Source organism: Chinchilla lanigera, unplaced genomic scaffold (genome assembly GCF_000276665.1).
Source record: "Chinchilla lanigera isolate Chin_1 unplaced genomic scaffold, ChiLan1.0 scaffold00002, whole genome shotgun sequence".
NCBI lineage: Eukaryota > Metazoa > Chordata > Mammalia > Rodentia > Chinchillidae > Chinchilla > Chinchilla lanigera.
The window spans coordinates 51088820-51107706 of NW_004955403.1; the positions used below are offsets into that span (position 1 = coordinate 51088820).

Sequence of the window (18887 nt, forward strand, 5' to 3'; positions counted from 1 at the left end):
GCTCCCTCGCTGCAGGTGGTCCGGACCGAGAAGAACAGTCTGAACAATCGCTTCCTGCCCTGGAATGAGATTGAGACAGAGGCCATCCTGTCCATCGATGATGACGCCCACCTCCGCCATGATGAGATCATGTTTGGCTTTCGGTGAGGGCGATTCTCTGTCCAGGGGCCCTCAGTTTTTAGAGGCAGAACTCCAGCCTGAATGAGGCAGCAGACGGATGTGTTGGTCACGGGGGTGGAGAGATGCTGGGAGGCTGAAAGTGCTGACATAAGATGGGCTCGCCTGCTCTGCTCTGCGCACAGAGGGGCCCTTTCCCGGGACCGGGAGGCGGAGTTCTTTGGTTGGCTGCGCTCCTGGATCATCACCCTCAGATGCATACCCTGTGGGCTGAGTAGTTCTCTAGAGGAAGCTGGGGGCCTCTATGGTCAGGAGTGGGAACCGACTTCCTGACAGGCGGAAGGAGCTCATGGCTCTGTGTAGAGCAGTGGAACGGGGCAGGAATCCAGGGCTCACAGCCATGCGGGGCAGGTGGACTTGGAAACAAAGCTCCAGTGGGAAGAAAGGGCTGGGAGAAGCTGCTGCTGCGGCTGCTACTACTCACCTTGTGTGAGCCCAGACTGTGTGGCAAGACCAGCTCCGCACCTTTGGTTTTTCTAACTGGTCCTTGAAGAACTCGGAGTAGGAGTGGGGGTTGTACCCAGTGAGTAACTGAGATTGCAGAGCGAAGCCATGAAGCTAGAAGATGAGTGCTGGACAGGCTGGGGCTCTCCCTCAGCCACTGCACTCTGCTGCCCACTCCATCGTGGGACTTGCCTGCTGTTAGGGCTCAGGATCCCGGTCAGGGCATAGTGGGTGAGAGTGTGGAGGGCCAGGACGGCTGTGTGTTACGTATCCACAGGGAGGTGAGTACTGAAAGGGAGGGCGAGCATTTCAAAACTTGTGTAGCACTTGTTTATTTCTTGAGACGTGGGCTTGTTGTATAGCTCAGGCCAGCTTTAAGCTTCCTGTCTCAGCCTCCCGAGTGCTGGGGTTGTAGGTGTGCACCACCATGCCTGGTTGGAACTCCTATAGCACCTGGACATTTTGTGTGATACCAGGTTTAGGATCATTTTTCTTGTAATTCGTATCTTTTGGTACCATTTATTGAACAAATTCCTATACCATACAATTAACTCCTTTAATTATACAATTCATTGGTTTTGTAAAAGGTTCTATCACCGCCTAAAGAAACCCTGTGGCTGTGAGTTTTCACTCCCATTTTCTGCCAGCCTTTGCGAGGCTAAACTCATGTCTCTCCAAGTGCTTATCCTGGGCATTGCATGTACCTGAAACCATGGAATAACTGGCTTCGTTCACTCAGCAGCATGTTTCCAAGGTGTGCCTGTCGGTAGCACGTGCCAGCGCTTCATCCTTCTGTGTGGCCGCCCCACACTTAGTTCGCCCACTCGTTGGTGGACATTTTGGGTCATTTTTACTTCTTGTTCCAGTTTCTCCACATCCTTACCAACACCAAGTTGGTGCGAAGTGCTCATTATAGTTTAGATTTGTATTCACCGATTACTAAGGGTGTTGAGTTCTTCATGTGCTGATGGACCAGTTGCCATTTGTGTATCTTTGGACAGATGTCTGTTCAGATCCTGCATGTGCCTTTTTATTATTGAGCTGTGTGAGTTCTTTATGTATTCTCAGTGCAAGACCCTTATCAGGGATATGAGCTGCAAATAATTTCTCCCACTTGGTGGGCTGCCTTTTCACTTTTCATGGCGATGTCTTTTGAAGTACAAAGTTTTAAATTTTGATGAAGTCCAATATGTCTGTGTTTTCTTTGTACTGTACGTATCCCATTTAAGAATCCATGCAAGCCAGATGTGGTGGCACATGTCTGTAATCCAATCCTTGGAGAGGCTAAGGCAGGAGGATTGCTGTGAGTTAGAAGCCAGCCTGGGCTATGTAATGAGGTCAAGGCCAGCCTGGACTACATGGCGAGACCCCGCCCCTCCCCTCCCAAGAATCTTTGCAGTTCATTTTCATAGTGTTTTACCAAAAAACTAACCTATAGTGAGTTTCTGGTTGACCACAGAACGTTTGAGAGGCACTGGAGGTTTTGTTCAAATTAAGGTTGATTCAGGAGAGAGAGCTCTTCTCTGCATGTGTCCATTCTGTTCTGAACATCTGACCTGACCTGTCCCCCTGTCAGCTCCTTTGGCTCGAGTTTGTAAGCAGAGATGCACAGATGAAAAGATATGAAAGGAGTAGCGACTTCTCCGCTGGATCTACCTTAAATCCATCTGTAAGGAATAATTTGACACATTTCCGACAGATTAGAACATCTATTCTTTCTCTCCTCCCACCAACCTCCCACATTTCCTTTGGCCTTCTAGTATATTTTTAAGCCAAGTTTCTGTTGCTAGCTGTGATTAAAAAGAAATCTAGCTAAACTGGGGTGTATTCCTTTGCACATGATAATAAATAGCTGTTTTTATGAAGGAAAGCAAGTGGTGAAACAGCTCCAGAAATGCACTTTGCTGCTGCAGAGGTTGTTACTGGCGGTGAGAAACGGGGTTTGGTGCGGCCTGACACAGTGTCTGCTGAGGCTTGGGGTGCTGTGAGCAGAGCTGTGGTGTGAACCACAGCTGTGAGTTGCCGGCTCTGGATCCCAAGGATGATTCAGAGGAGGAGTCCCACTTTAATGAGTTTGAATTTCATTCGTATACTGGCATATCCTGTCTTCCTGTAGTTCCTCATTTAGAAGACTTTTCACCTTTTCTCTGCCATTTTTCCACAGCTTTCCAGGTGGTGAGAAAATAATGGGATGCCTTTTTAGTGTTTGGGTTTTGATTTTTCTTTCTTTTTTTGACACAGGGTCTCGCTGTGTAGTTCAGGCTGGCCTTGAACTCACTGTGTAGCTCTGGCTGGCCTGAAACTTGGAGCAATCCTCCTGCCTCAGCCTGCCGAGTGCTGGGATTACAAGCCTGTGCCACCCTGCCTGGTTGGGATGCCTTTTAATGCGTCTCTTAATCATTCAGAATTGGAGGTTAGCCTTGGGTAGTAGAAATGTAAATTGTCTCTGGCTGTACATCCTAACCTTTCCCCACTGGTACTCTTCTGATCTGTTTGGGCATTCTTTGATCTAAAAACTCTGTTTCTGTTAATTTCCCCAATTTGCTTATTTCACTTGAATGAGAGTGAAACAGACCTAGGTTCAAAGGGAAAAAAGTTGAGTGAAAGAATTCTTCTCTCAGGCAAAATGTAGGCCTTGACTAACGTCGACCTAAGCAGTTAAGAAAAAGGCAGACATGCGAGAGAACAGAAACACATGTCCACCCACAAGGCAGACATGAGTGATCGTAGCAGCAGCATCTGTCAGAGAAAACCCAGAAGGCTAAATGCTGAGCGATTGCACTTACGTGAGGCCCCTAGAGAGTCCGCTCCAGAGAGCCAGGAAGGAGATCGGGGAGGGTCGGGGCTAGGGAGGGGAGGCCAGGTCTCATCAGAGGGATACAGTGTCAGCGTGGGAGGGTGGGAGAGTTCTGGAGGTGGATGGTGGTGGTGGTCGCACAACAGTATAGATATCTTTAATGTCTCTGAGCTGTGCATCCTTAAAAAGGGTTAAAATGGTACTTGTGCATAGTTGGCACAATAAAAAAGTCCGCTGTCTGAAAAGAAAGCCCACAAGGCTGTTACACTGTGCCACGTGTCATGATTTGTCACCTGTTAGACTGGATTAGTTGCTTTCAAACTTACGAAGAGAGGTGCTGCTTTCAAACGAAGTCCTCCATGCTTTAGGAATTGAAGTTGCCTGTCAATGGTAAGAGGTCCTCAGGCAGCTTCTTATCTCCTGGACCCTTCAGCGCTTGTTGGGTTCTTTGGAGCTTTCTTTCAGCTTCTGCTCAAAGCCTGAGGAACTGAGGACTGATTTTGCTTGTTCTCCTTTACCTATAAATTGGAAAATGATGGGTTTCTGCTGAAACATACTGAAGTCTCGGTTTGTTTCTTGCATTTAAAGAGACCTGTGGTTTTTATGTTTCCATAGAGAGCTCTCAACTCACGAGGCAGTTTACCCTCAGCCCTGTGCAGTTTAGGGTTTAGGACCAGTGCTCTTCCTGAAGGAGCCCTCTGCAGGGGCCAGGCCCGGGGGCTCTAAACTGTTCTCACTGTGTGCCCTCCTAGAGAAAGAAAAGTTAAGTACGCACTCTGGGGATGTCACATATGTGCATATGTGTCCCACTGAACTAGTGGATCTTGCTCATTAAAATAAATCTTTAAGAAACTAAATTAGAGCCAGGTTTGGTGGTGCATGACCGTAATTCCAGCACTTGGGAAGCTGAGGCAGGAGGATTGTTGTGAGTTCAAGGCCAGCCTGAATTACATAGTGAGACCCTGTCCCAAGAAAAAAAAATAGAAAATTAATACCTTCTTTCTGCCTCTTGGCCGATTGTTATAACTACTGTATTCTGAAAATTCCTTCCCATGTTATCTCAGTTTGGTTCTTTCCATGAGACTGGAGAGGTGATAGCTGAGAAAAATGAGGGAAAATAAACACGTACTTAATAAGGAAGCTTTCTACGATACTGTTTACTGGTTTTTATCCCAGTGGGGTTATGATTGATTTTATTTTAAAAAAAAATTACAACCCCACAGGCCAGAGCCTACAAGATAGTTCACTACCCTGATAGCCTGAGAGCTGTGTACTCAGGTGTGTGCTCACTTGTGTTTTTGAGGGTGTGGAGAGAAGCGCGGGACCGCATCGTAGGCTTCCCTGGCCGGTACCATGCGTGGGACATCCCTCACCAGTCCTGGCTCTACAACTCCAACTACTCCTGTGAGCTGTCCATGGTGCTGACGGGTGCTGCCTTCTTTCACAAGGTGAGAGCGCTGGTCGCAGTGTGACGCACTTAGGAGGAGGTGAGCTTTTGCGTGGTACTGAACTGCTGCCCTAAGCATTAGTTTTCCTCCTGCTCTGTATGTTACCCCTCTATGCTAAGGGTCATTCCTGGTTTTAAAGACACTGATCAAGACGCTTACAGCAGCTCTGCAATAAAAAGTCGGGATGAAGGGTGTGTGTAGAGATCAGGCCAGAGGGGAGGCACTGGCTTCTCTTTCCTGGAGTTGGCTCTCCCTCTGTTAACCTGAGGGCACGGGGCCAAAAGAGCTGTGGGGTACCTTCAGTTTCAGCACTGCCATCCCAGATGTGGCCCAGCATCAGAGGACTGAAGCTGCTGTTGTGGTTGGGATCTTGAAGGGTCCCACAGCTCCCCTAGACGACGCACACTGGGAGGTGGAGGAAGCAGTAGGAGGTGAGCCTGGTCGGAGGAAGCTGGTCACTGGGGGTGTGGCCTTGGAGTGGAGCTGGCCCCCTTTTCTGCTTCTTCCTGCCACCACAGGTGGGCAGCCTCCTCTGCCACCGGCTCCTCCTGCTGTGTTCTGCCTCACCGTGGGCCCACCGTGGGCTAGACTTTAAGTCATATTTAGGGACAGTTTGAACTAGACTAAGAAGTCATGAACCTTGCAGCTTCTTTTTCTTTTTAAAACAATGTGTGAGGTTGCTGTGCACATCTCATTCATTTCTCAACTTGGACCGTGGCCAGGCTGGGGCGAGGGCCAGGGAGTTGGAGGATGGCTGCCTGGGAAACCAGGCCTAATGAGAAGTCATTTATTTCCACAGTTGCTCCCTTCAGGAGCCCAGGCTTCTCTCAGTTCTGCTCCTACCTTGACAGTTTACTTGTCTGCTGAGGGGTCTGCCTGTGCAAACTCTGGCTGTGAAAGTTAATGGTCAGGTCCCTTTAGTTCTAGAGGAATAATGTATTTAATGAAGCTTCATGTTTTTCCCATTGGAACATTTGGAGCAGAGGTTACAAACTCAAGCCCTTGAGCCACACTCGGCTCACAGAAGTGTTCTGGGTCCGCAGTGTTGTCTCAGACACTGCCAGCTTTTAAAAATTACGGGATTTTACAAGAAGTCTGGACTGCAGTGAAAATGAAGTTGAAGCCCTCGTGGAGTTCGGCAGAAACTGGCTGGAGCTGTGGCGCTCCCTGGAGAGGCCTGTGCACACTCGTTTGCCCTCGCTCCCAGCTTTCTCATTCACGTTTGTCTGACATGTCTCTTACTTGCCTCGCTTACTTGCCCTCGGTGGTAATTAAATTGATCTTCCCTACCATAGCTACAGCAGTGAATATTTTTTTTTTAATCGTAAGTGCCTATTAGTAAAACTTTTTGAACATGTTCCTAACATACATATATTTTATTTATACTGTGTATACTGCTATACTTACAGAAATCTTTTAAAGGTTGAGCTATTTAGAAGTGAAATTTCAAAATGTTCTCCCTGAATTCTTCAGTTTTGGAGAAAGCAATGTAGTTGAATGTTTTATTAGTTTTGAAAATACTGATTTTACACTGTTATGGCAAGTCATAGATCTTTTTTTGTTACCGGGAATTTAACTTAGGACCTTGCGCTTGCCAGGTAGGCACTTGTACCACGGAGCTATATGTCCCTGGCACCCATAGATCTTTTTTTTAAAGAAGGCATCTTGCTTTGTTGCCCAGACTAACTCCTAGGTTCAAGCAGTCTTCCTACCTCAGCTTTCTGAGTTACTGAGACTATAGGTGTGCACCATCTTGCCCTACTTAATGTTTTCATACTTTGCTTTAATCACTCTCTGGAAAAAGTACCTTATTGCTGTTTAAATCATGATACTCATGTTTTCCAGTCTTATCTACATCTTGATATTATTTTTTGAGAAACTCTAATTTCTATCTTCTGTGGTATCGTTGCAAACTTTAGCAAACTAATGGAAAGGTGTATTTTTGTATTTTAGAGTAGGTTGTGAATCTGTTGAATCTTAATTTAAAAGAGCTTTGATGTCAGGTTGTAGCTCAGGGTAGAGCACTTTTGGGGTATCTATGAGACCTTGGATTTGAGCTCTGGCTCCATCCCAAAAAAATCCTTTTAAAAGAGGTTAGAAAAGTTTTTGTTTTTCAAATGTACAGGTACATGTTTTAAGAGATTAATATAAAACATACTTTGGCAATAACACCATTTCATACTGGAAGTACTTCCAAAAGTTTCTTTTCATAACGGTTTCTCCATCTTTTTTTTTAAATTGCAGTTGCTTCTTATTGTTAAAATGTCACCTTTTCCTTGAAGGTACAGATAGTATTTAATTAATGTGTTCTCATTAGCATACTAATCATAGCCACGGGCTATTTAAAGGATCAACAAATTAGAATTACGTTAAATCTTTTTATTAAAAAAGTGTAATTCAGTTTTTAAGATCACTGCCCCTGAAGTACTTTTGTGCACATTAACCAGCACACTACTCTGCTAAACAAATTTTTATGATTATCATTCCTCTGTATAGATTGCACTAAGGTGATGAAATGTGCAAGTCAGTTTAGTTGTGCTCTTCCCCTATTCTTTCGCTTATCACCAGCCTCTGGCAACTCTTCCTTGCTCTTGGCGTTCTCCAGTTCTGTGGTGTCAGTCTCTGTGCTCTGGCTGATGTGAGGTTATGGGCGTGAGTCACTGATGAGGGAGGTGGGAAGGAGTGTGCAGCTGTGCACCCCTGCGCAGCGTCTGCCGCAGATTCAGTAGTAAGAAGTAGTAAGTTTTGGACATTTACTGCATTAATTTTTAACGCACATAATTACTTTCTTAATAATGACTGTGTTTAGCGTTCACTAAATTCCCAAAGAGTCAGTGGTTAGAATTTGTCAGCAGGTGCCAGCTTCCGTGCACCGCTTTGTGGGACTTGTCGTCTTTTTTAAGACAGGGTTTTGCTGTGTTGCTTACGCTGGCTTTAGGTTTGCTGTCCTCCTGCCTCAGCCCCTCCAGTGGCTGGGACTGCCGCTGTACAGGCTGGCCTGCGGGGGAGTTTGAAGGACTGTGGCTGTTCCCCTGAGGGATGGGAAGCCCTGGGAGGGTGGGGAGAAGGGTGTGACGTGTGCAGTTGGCTCCATGCTCCGACGTGGCCACTGCTGTGCTGAGATTTAGTGCAGCAGGGAGACTGGGGGAGACGGACAGATGAGGGTGGCCGGGGGCAGGGAGTAGTGCGTGGCAGTGGTGAGAAGTGACGTCCTACTTTCCCATCACTGAGACGTGCCTGGTACCCTCCAAGGAGGAAAAGTTACTTTGGCTCGCAGTTGGTAGAGGCTCGGTCCATAGTTGGCTGGCTCCCAAGCAGGGCAGCGTGGCAGAGGGAAGGCACAGCCCATGCCTAGCGAGGTGGCCGGAAGCAGAGTGGTCAGTGGAGGAGCGAGGGAGATGGACCACGCCCCAGGCCACGCCCCAGTGACCCACCTCACAGCGTCACGGTTGGCTGTAAACTCGTCAGTGGACTGAGCAGCCCGTGATGAGCCTCACACCCTGTGATCTGCCCGCCTCGCACCTGAGAGTGCACGAGGCTTTGGGCGGACATCCAGAGAGCAACCGTGTCCGCCACTCAGGAGCCCTTTAGCGAGGTAGTGATGGCTCGGACGCCTCGTGGCATCCCTGAGCTCTGTGTTCTTTCCACCTCACTCACCGCTTGTTCCCGCGGTCAGAGGCTGAACACTGTTCGCCTGAACCAGTGTCCCCTCGGTCTGACAGGTTTTTACACCGGTTTCCACCTTTCCGAGACACCAGCAGGACTCAGCGCTGCTCCGTCTCTCGGAGAGGGCGACACTGGCACTCAGCAGAACTGCTCACTGCGGAAGAGCTGCGTGGCAAGGCACCTGGCAGCCCCGGCGCCAGCTTCCTACACGCGCGGTGCTTCTGTTACTGCCACAGCGGAACCCCAGCCCCGAGACCCAGGTGTGTTTTTGCCGAAAGCTGGAAAGTGTCCTTTAACAGTGTGACTGCTTTTCCTCCCCTGGCAGTATTATGCCTACCTGTATTCTTACGTGATGCCCCAGGCCATCCGAGACATGGTGGACGAATACATCAACTGTGAGGACATCGCCATGAACTTCCTTGTCTCCCATATCACTCGGAAACCCCCTATCAAGGTGAGGGCCTGGGCCCTGTGGGACTGCGCTTGCGCAAACAGCCTTCTCTTGTTGCGCTGTGGCAGTTTGTGACAACCTCGTACCTCAGGGACTCTTCTCTGAAGTGGGTGAGGACACCACCTTCCTCTCAGGATTGTCATGGGATTACATGAGTGCATACTTCCAGGCTTTTTAACCCTTGAGGCTGGTGGATGGGACTCAGAGGGTTTGGAACCCCCATAAAGTCAGGCATCGTTACTTTTACTCACGTGTGACCTTCAGATACGAAACAGACTCAAGTTCCTGAGAGTATGTGCCTTAACTGATGGGTCACCTGAAGAAATCACAGATACCTCTGTGTCACATTTGTCGCAGCATCTTAATGTTTCTGTTCCTCATCGCTTTGACATTATGGCAGTTGTTACCTTTCCCTACATCTTGTTATTGTGTTAATAAGAGAGCAGGTATATTACTATATTTCAGCATAGTTTCCTTTAAATCCCATGTACTTTATTGTATTTAAAAACATTCGGGAGTCCAGGCTTCACCAGACTGGTAAATGAGAGGGTACAGTAGGAGTGTCCATCAAGAAAAACAAAGTAAGAATTCCTGAGCTGATACAGCTAACGCTCTAAGAATAGTGCCTGGCAGGTAGGTAAGTACTTAAATAAGGTATTTGCTCAAAAGTAGAAGTACCTTCAGAAGTCTAGAAACTTGAGTTTTTTTTAGTTACTGAGTAAGTTTGCCTATAGTAAGCCGGCTCACAGTCAGCACCAGAAAGCCCGGTTCCGTTCCCTTGCGTGCATTAGCACAGGCCAGGCAAGGGCTAAGTTCCTGTGTGTGGATGGTTTTCCGGTATTTTACTGTGAAAACCATCGATGGAATGCACTTTGTACCAGCCTTCCTGTGCAGCCAAGATAAATGTTGGAAGTAGAGTTACTGAGCGAAATTACACTTACGTGTTTGGAGGCTTTTGCTATTAAGCGTAGGCCACTGGGAAAGGATGCCTTCGTAGCCGTAAAGGTGTTAGGTACGGGATCAGATGGTGACGCTTGGCGGGTCTGCAGGCCTGGGCTTCACCTGGTCACTGAGCTGGCAGAGCCGCAGGGTCCCTGTCGGTGTCAGCGCCTTGTCACTGTGCCCTTTTCCCTCTTCCCAGGTGACGTCCCGCTGGACTTTCCGATGCCCGGGATGCCCTCAGGCCCTGTCGCACGATGACTCCCACTTCCACGAGCGGCACAAGTGCATCAACTTCTTTGTCAAGGTGTACGGCTACATGCCCCTGCTGTACACTCAGTTCAGGGTGGACTCCGTGCTGTTCAAGACGCGCCTGCCTCATGACAAGACCAAGTGCTTCAAGTTCATCTAGGGGTGCTGCGAGCGGGGCGTGGGCGGGCAGCGTGAGGGAGGTGGCTCCCGAGGTCCCAGGCACTGAAGGAGCTTGAGGACATCTGCTGGGTGGGCGGCCCACACCTCTGCCAGGAGAGGCAGCAGGAAGAGTGGAGGGGAAATAGCTGCCTTTATCTTGAAGTCGGCCACACTGGGCCTGGAACCCGGGTCGGCAGATCAGGGCTTCCACACGGCACTGACGGATAGCGTACACTGAGGACCACGGGGGCTCGGAGAGTCACTTGTGAGTTCAGAAGCCCAGGACAGCTGGTTTGAGGTTTTTAAAATTCTGTAACAACTATTACTATTTAAAAAGAAAGTTCCAGATCCGCCATTCAAGGCTTATTTATATAAGTGTGTGTATATATACATATATGTGTGTATATACATATATATGCACACATTCACATACATATACATATATATATACATATATATATGATGGGGGGAGTTGGAAGTCATTGCCTCTCCCTCAAGGGAGGGACCCGCCAGGCCCCGCGGGTTCCGTGTCTCAGTGGAAGTGGGTCCTGGCCGGCATGAGCTGGCCTGTGCTTTTCCTCTCCTTGCTCGCAGGGCGGCTGAGCCTAGAAACAGGAGAAGCATAGACTTGGCCTCTTGAGGGGTCCACGGACAAGACAAGCCCTGCTGGTTTGTGCCTGTCCCTGTGGTTGTCCATCTGTGACTTGGCTCCTCCCATTGGTGGTCCTGGGAGGACCTGCACCTTGGTGAGCCGTGAGTGGCCTTCCACTGGACCTGGTGGTTTTGGAGAACTTCCTAGGCCGCACTGTCCCAGGACTTCACCCTGCTCCATTCTCACCCTTGTTTGGGAGAGGAGACTAAGGAGGCAGAGAAGGAGGAAGAAGCAGGCCTGTCCTCCTGGTAAGAAACTAGGTTTGGCACTGGGCTTTCTGGCAGGTTTTTCTCCCTTCGATGGGAGAGCAGAAGCTGCAGGCTGTGCTGCCACGTTGGCCCAGGGCTGTGCAGGCTGGGCGTGCATCCGTGGAGGGTCCTGCCCGCTGGCCGGGAAGGCGTACGGCAGGGCACCTGCCTTGGGGAGCTTCCTTGGGGAAACTCACCTTCCCCTCACCTGTTACCTGTGGCTTTGGACCTCTCATGCTAGGCCGCCTGCGGGACCCCTGGGGTTCGGAGTGTGCAAGGGCAGTGGGAGAAGGAGCAGTTTGGTCTTTTTTGTTTTTGCTTTTCTAACAGTGCTCTTTATTTAAAAAAAATTTTTTTAATAAATATCAGAGAGAATACATACACAAAATTCTCACAGGAGTAAAGAAAAACTCTCACCAGCTTCCTAGAAGGACTTTATCATTGGCCTGATCCTCACATCCTTAACTCGAAAGTCTAAATGTGTGTTCCTGTAGCTAATCAACAGCAGTGTCAGAGAAATACTCAGACAAGAGCTGGAAAAGACAATAAAAAGTGAGGCATGTTCTAGATATAATACGTTCTTCCTCAGTTACCAAGACGATCATCTGCTTAAATACTGGAGTTGTAAGTGTACAAAAATACACAAAAGAGCATTGTAAAAATAGGAGAGGAATTCCTCTGCTATTAATATTAAATACAGCAAGATCTATAAAACACAGCCTCAGGGTCCGAGATTTGGAACTGTGGCTTGTTCAGGCCAGTGTAGGATGTTGCTTCGGGCCATGACCCTGCAGAAGCTGACTGGTAATACAAGTGCTGCACCACGCTGCTGAGAGGTCAGCACAAATGACACTTTCGTGGAGGGGCCGTAAGTTCACTGTTCCTTGCGCTTGGGTTGGGCCTGGTGCTGGTTTCCCTTCACGGCTGAGACCCCGCCCTCATCTCCTCAGCCTTCGAGCACTGGTGTTCTAGACGCTCAACCAGGTCTTTCAGTTTTACTTTCAACTTCAGTCCTGATTTCACCATTTTGATTTCGATTTTCATTGACTTTCGGCTGTCAGTTTCACTAACAGCACCACCACCCTTTGAAAAGGATGCCAGGAATTTGCAGGCATTTGCACCCACATTGCTATTTTCCTCCACAGGTTTAAATTTCTATTCCCTGGGCTGGAAGTAAACTAAGCTCATTTTGGTCACGGTGGCGTAGGGAAATGGAAGGTTATCACTTGTCAGAGATTTGGCCCTTAACTTGTTTTTCCGAGCCCCACTTTCTTGAGTGAGTTGAGAAGTTTTCCAGAAACGGAACAAAAGCTCAGGTCTGTCCTGGTCATGCATATGCCTTAAGCCCGCCCTGTCTTTCCTGGATCTTGACATCCTGTGCTGCTTTTCCTGGGGTGCACACTGCTCTCCTGTCTGTCTGAATGGGTTCTTTCCTGGGGTTCCCCACTGCCTGGTGGGCCCAGGGACCTCCGCTCGCCGGCAGGTGGTGCCAGGCTGCTCCCCGGGAACCTGAGTCACGCTTTCCTGTGACTAGCAGAGGGTCTGGGCGCCCTGCTAACTGCCCTTTCCTGACTTCTGACTTGATTCTTTTTAGCAGTAGCCTCCTTCCTTTAGGAGAGCCAAAGAGTGTGGTGTTTTGAGCTGTATCCGTGGCTGCTATTTTATTGTTTCTTTTAACGTGAAGAACTTGGACGCTGACGCAGGGAGCCCATTCTCTGGGGCCAGGTCAGGAGGTTGTGAGTGTCTGTCACTCAGTGGATGCCATCATTGTGCGCTGCAGGGCAGCTGTGACATCAGAGCGACAGACATGGATGGCACGGTTGGGACCTGCCAGGACAGTAGCTTAAAGGATGTCACATGCAGGCCGTAGTGGACACTGACCATGACCTTAAGGACTGGCCTGGGCACATGAGGTGGAACAGGACACCCCATGTGGCCTCACAGGTGCTTCTGGGAATGACAGCTGCCATGCTAGCAGGTGGACGGGGACACCCAGCAGGGACGTGGACACTGGAGAGCAGCCCTCCCGGCCCCAGTCCCCTTGGCTATCCACGGGTCAGTCTGTCACCTGGCCTCAGCTTCCCCTTGAGGGCAGCCACCTGGGGTGCTCACTGGGCTGTGCTGGGCTGTTGCACCCCCACGCTGGTCTGTGTGGTGTGGGCCGCGTCTCTTCGGGGCTCCTGTGTCCTGTTCATCCAGGGCGGCACGCGTTGGCCCTGAGCTGCCCGGCTTGAGGCGCTCCTTGTAAGGGAGCTCTTTGCTGTCATGCCATGTCCCATGTCCATCACCCCACCCTCAACCATGAGCACAATGGTCCTACGTTGGATTTTTGTAAAAAAAAAAAAAAAGTAAATTAAAAAAAAAATAAATGGAGACTTTAACTCAAGCGGCTTGGCAGTCTGGTGATTTTCCTCGGCAGTGCAGGAGCGTGGCCTGAGACGAGGAGCCGCCTGATTCCAAGCGGCTACCGGTGCTTCCCGGGCAGAGTGCTCGTGGCCTGGACCCAGAGCACCCTGGGGCCTGACCGGGGGGACCTGGAGCGTACCCGGGCCCAGGCAGCCTTGCCGTTTCCGGGACCAGTCATTCTGGGCAGACGGAGAGCCCCTTGGGTGTCACTCGTTTCAGTGGGACATGACACACGGGCAGAGCACTTTCTGTGGGCATTTTAGAGCGTGTGCTTCGGGGGAGCTTGCGCTGTGCCAGCAGTGGGGACAGGGCTTGCCGAGTGGCCGGTGTGCAACTGCCGCGTGACAAGAGTCACCGGAAGCACCTTAGAGCCGTCCTTGGCAGTCCCAACCCTAGAGCTTCCTGCTGGCCTTGGGCTCTGGAGCTGTCGCCGAGGGGGGCCGTGGAGGAGTGGGGTGGGGTGGGGAGAGTGGGGCGCATGGATGATCCAAGAATGGCTGGGCCTGAAAGCCAGCTGCTCCTGCGGAATGAGCAGTCTGGTTGTGGAGGTGGCCGGGGCTCGGTTGCCACGCTCCTGCCCTCGCCACCCGGTGCCCAAGCTGAGGCTGCAAGGTACCTGAGGCTGCACTCACAGCACGGGGGGTGGACGCCATTTCTGGTTCGTTCTGGCTCGGGCTTCCCCAGGTGAGCCGTAGTCAGTGCCGGCTGCCTCTGACGGCAGCAGCTGAGGGTCTTCGCTCAGGACTGAGGTGTGCTCAAGTCCTGGGGCACCCTGACAAGCCATTTACTTAAAGGATTAATCTCATCTATAAAACAGCAAAACTTCCGCCCATCTCTTCAACATGTGATGGTCGTGTAGAGGCCGCCACATGGCCCAGCACGCGGATGAACTTCCCCGGGGTGTATGTACCTGCTCTGTTCTTGGGGACTGCGCTATCTCTGAATAGCCAGCCCTTGTTTGTGAGAACAGGGCACTGTCCCCTTCAGGACACTACCTCAGAGGTTACTGTCCCTGCCCTTGGCCTCCCCTGCTCGCTGATGCTTTACCACTGCCACCCTTGGCAGGGAGGCCTCGGCCTGGGCACCTCGGGCATTGTCTAGTAGTGGGTGACCTGGAGAGGGGCCCTTCATCCCAGCTGGTAGAGGCGGGTACCGAGACGCCTCTGGGATCCAGCTAACTCACCGAGTAGAGACCGCCTGTCCACCTTTCCTGTGCAGATTGCTATGGGGGGGACACGAACTTGCCCAGACTGAAGGTGTGGAGACCGCCGAGGAAGGGTAGAAAGCCTACCAGAGCCCGCTTCCGTTTGCTACTTCGTTTGATGTTTTCTGACTTGTTTCAGGCAAGCTGTTCTGCCTTTATCCATTTGTTCTCATTGTTTATTAAACTAAAATCCCAGTCATATTGCAGGGCTGTAATGTCAGGTCTTCCACTCCTTAAATCCCATTTATTTAAACTGTTGGTGAGAACATTTTATTATAAAAACTTCTAGGCATGCAGCAGGGTTGGGCAAGGTTTCTGTGATAAACTATAACCTTTTTACTGTATGTAACAGCCACTGACTTCTCCATCCTCCATCTCTCCTCACCCTTTCATTTCTGTTTTTGTGTTATTTTTATTTTTTTGAGACAGCATTCTACTATGTAGTGCAGGCTGGGCTCAAACTCACAGCAATCCTCCTGTCTCAGCTTCCCAAGGGCTGGGATTACAGGCACCACTATGTCTGGCTTTGTTTCATTTCTAAGGAAGTAGTGACATTAATATACTTTCTTCCAAATATCTGAGAATACACAACTAGACATCAATATTTGTATATTTTAATGAAAAATATACACTGAAATGTACAAATTTTAAATGTGTATCCTCAAATTTTGACCAAATATCAGAGTAACCCAAACTCTAGTCAAGATGCAGGGCAGTACTGCCGACCCGAACACTCCCTGCTGCTGCTCCCCAGCCAGTCCCCACCTCCTGCATCCCAAGATCACAGCCTTTTCTCACCTTGGCTTAGTTCTCCCGCCCCAGCACTTCGTGTAAATGGTGTTAGTTTTTCCTTCAGTAGCGCTTCTAGAAGCTCAGTGCTGTGAGCCACCAGTGTCGCTGTCCCACCAGCTGTTACATCTTACTGTTGAGCAGGACTCCCTTGTATGAACGTCACAGTGTGCCCATTGGCTGGACAGGCACTGGGGCTGATTCTGGCTTTGGGCTGTATGAACAGAGATACTACGAATCCTCATGGGCAAGGCCTTCCGTGGATTTATGTCTTTTTTCTCAGGTATGTCTTGGTCAATGTAAACATGTTTGGTTTTGTAAGAAGCTGCCAACCCTTGTTCCAGTGACTACTTGGCTTTGCGCTTCCAGAGGTAGCAGCATCTGGTTCCAGTTTTCAGTTGATGGTGTTGTCAGTCCTCAATGCTGGTGAGTGAGTAGTAGCTTATAATGTTTGTATTTTTTTTTTTTTTTGGACACGGTCTCAAGCTGTAATTTTTTTGTTTTGTTTTGTTTCTCTCTGTTACCGGGGATTGAACTCATGACTTTGCGCTTGCCGGTCAGGCGCTGTGCTGCTGAGCTAAATCCCCAGCCCCTCAAGTTGTAATTCTGGCTGGCCTTGATCTGTATAGCCCAGGCTCGCTTCAAACTCATGGCAGTCCTCCTGCTTCAGCCTCCTGAGTGCTGAGAATATAGGCATGTGCCACCACAACCAGCTTCCATTTCCTTAATGACTGATGATGCTGAGCACTTTTTCATGTGTTTATACTGTTTATTTTCTCTATGAAGTATCTGAACAAAATCTTGCCCATTTTAAAAAAAAAAATGAGTTGTTTTTAGTACTGCTTTTCTTCCCTTACATTTTCATGGAATTTTTTTTTTGGGGTAGTGGCACTGAGCCCAGGGCCTTTGCATGGAGCTACATCACCAGCCCTTTATTTTTTCAGTTTTTGACACAGGGTCTTACTAAGTTGCGCAGGTTGTGCTTGAACTTTCGATGGACTCACCTGCCTCAGCCTCCAAGAATGCTGGGATTACAGGCACATGCCACCATTTTCTGGTGGGAAGAGAGGGAGCAGTTTTCAGTTTATAGAAAAATTGAACGGAAAGTACCTTGTTCCCCCTCCTCATACCACTTCCCATTTCCCTTATTAACACCTTCAGTCAGTGATACATTTGTCACAACTGACAAGAGTGAAACATTAACTCAGGTCGTGGTTTCTGTAGGTTCATTCTTTGTGGCAAAGCCATAATGACACCTGTCTAGACTACACTTTCACGCAGAACAGTTTCAATGCCCTAAAAACCCCATACTTCACTGCTGACCCCCACCGAGCTGCTCTTTTCACTTCTCAGTTTTGCCTTTTCCAGAACGCCCTGTAGTCGGAATCAGTGGGCAGCCTTTCAGATTGGCTTTTGGTGACAATATGTTAGCAAGGTCTGCTATATCATCTTTTGCTCTGATGCTCCATTTCTTTTTTTTAATGACTGAATAATGTTCCGTAATATGGATGTATTTATTGTAGTCAGGGTTGGCAAGGGAATAGATTTAATATAAGACACATAATTTACAGGATTGTTTTATAATATTCGCCCAGAAAGTCACATGCAGAGGAGTGCAAGAGATCTGTCCATGTTTGAGAGATCTAGAGAATCCAGCTGAGGGTCCAGATCCCACGGCAATGTCCCATGTGAGTCCATCTGAAGACCCAGAGCCCATGGCAATGTCCTTCTAAAGTCCAGCTGGAGGCCTAGAGCCCACGACAATGTCCCCTGCAAGTCTGTATCAAGGATCTGCACTGGGAAGACCCAAAGGTCAGTGGTGGAAGCTAGGAAGTCTGTGCCAGCGGGCTGAAGGATCTGCACTGGAGCCAGGAAGCGATGCTCAAGGTAAGGACCAGAGATCTCCCAAAGAGCTCATCTGCAGCCATCCTCAGTGACAGGGAGGACCTGAGCTCCAGCACAACAGCTGAGTTCGTACCAGGAAAACCAGCGTGACAAGCTCCTCCAGGAAGATCAACAGCACACCACCTTCCCCTCCAGTTCTCCTCTCGCGCTGTCGGCAGCGACCCTCGGGGGGCCGTCATGCCCAGCACCATGCTGATTCCGTTCGGCTGGGTGTTACAAGGTGACCATTAGTTAATCCACCAGTATTTCTCTGTTTATTGAGCTTTAAGTATTCTTTTTTTTTTTTTTTTTTTTTTTTTTTTTTTAGGTTTTTCTCCGGTACCGGGAACCGAACTCACGACCTTGTGCTTGCCAGGCAGGCACTTTGCCACTGAGCTAAATCCCCAGCCCCTTCTTTAAGTATTCTTTATGCTGGGCGCTAGTCCATTGTCAGGGATGTCTTGTGTAGCAGAATACTTTCCCCGATTTGTGGTTTTCCTATCCATTTTAGTGGCAGTGGTGGCGAACCTTTTAGAGGCCAAGTCCCAAAGTGCAACCCCAAACCCACTTATTTACTGCAAACAATGAAACCTGAGGCTTTGGTTTACAAACAACTGTTGGCCAGTGCTTGGGCGCTGGGGCACCTTGGCATGCATGGTGACAGAGGGGGCTGTTTGTGTCTGCTGCAGCACACGTGCCGTAGGTTTGCAGTCCTTCGATGGTATCTTCTGATGAGCAGAACATTTTCATTTTGATGAGACAGAATTTACCTTTTTTGTGAGGGTTTTCTGTGACCCAAGAAACATGTGCCTCCCGCAAATCACAAAGATTCGTTTTCCTTTCAGAGCACTTGGACATTAACTCTTAGGTTTAGGTAAGATGCAATTCCAGTCAGTGTTTGTGCCTGGTGTGTACAGTGGCAGGGTTCCGAGCCTTACTTTCCGCATGCGATGTCTTTCCAGCACCATCTGTTAGACTTCCCTTTCCTTGTGGATGGACTCGGGGTCTGCGCTGGCGATAAAGCAATCCCCGTGTATTTCTGTTGTCCTGGTTCGGAGTCCTTGTGCTGGCACCCCCCTTTCTTGATGAGTACAGCTTTCTAGTTTTTCCCCCCCAGTACTAGAGATGGAACCTAGAGCTACACCTTGGCACCGAGCTACACCTCAGTCCTTACCCCCACCTCAAGTGGGAGTCTGAACCCAGGGCCTTCATCCTTTAAAATTCCAAGAGTCTTTAACTCACGATCCTTCTGCCTCAGCTTCCCAAGAGTACTAGGATTACAGGTGTGTGCTACGGCCAATGGGTTTTTATGTATTTCTGTCAATTTTGTCGAACCTTGCTCCTTCACCCCTGTGCCGTTTGGGAGAAACC

The 18887-nt window shown here is 49.2% G+C and overlaps 1 protein-coding gene across 4 annotated transcripts in view; it reads left to right on the forward strand.

Moving 5' to 3' along the window:
• The window catches only part of Extl3 (exostosin-like glycosyltransferase 3), a 26113-nt gene extending 12497 nt beyond the window's left edge, over positions 1–13616 (forward strand). Inside the window, exons 3-7 of one of the 4 annotated variants that reach the window (XM_005373777.2) lie at positions 16–143; positions 4722–4866; positions 8589–8792; positions 8894–8986; positions 10125–13616. In XM_005373777.2, coding sequence (XP_005373834.1) covers positions 16–143; positions 4722–4866; positions 8589–8792; positions 8894–8986; positions 10125–10334 — 780 coding nt within the window. In that variant the 3' untranslated portion in view covers positions 10335–13616. Of the gene's footprint in view, positions 1–15; positions 144–4721; positions 4867–8588; positions 8793–8857; positions 8987–10124 lie in introns of all 4 variants that reach the window. The other 3 variants (XM_005373778.2, XM_005373779.2, XM_005373780.2) reach the window with 3 other exon arrangements.
• Positions 13617–18887: the final 5271 nt, after the last annotated feature.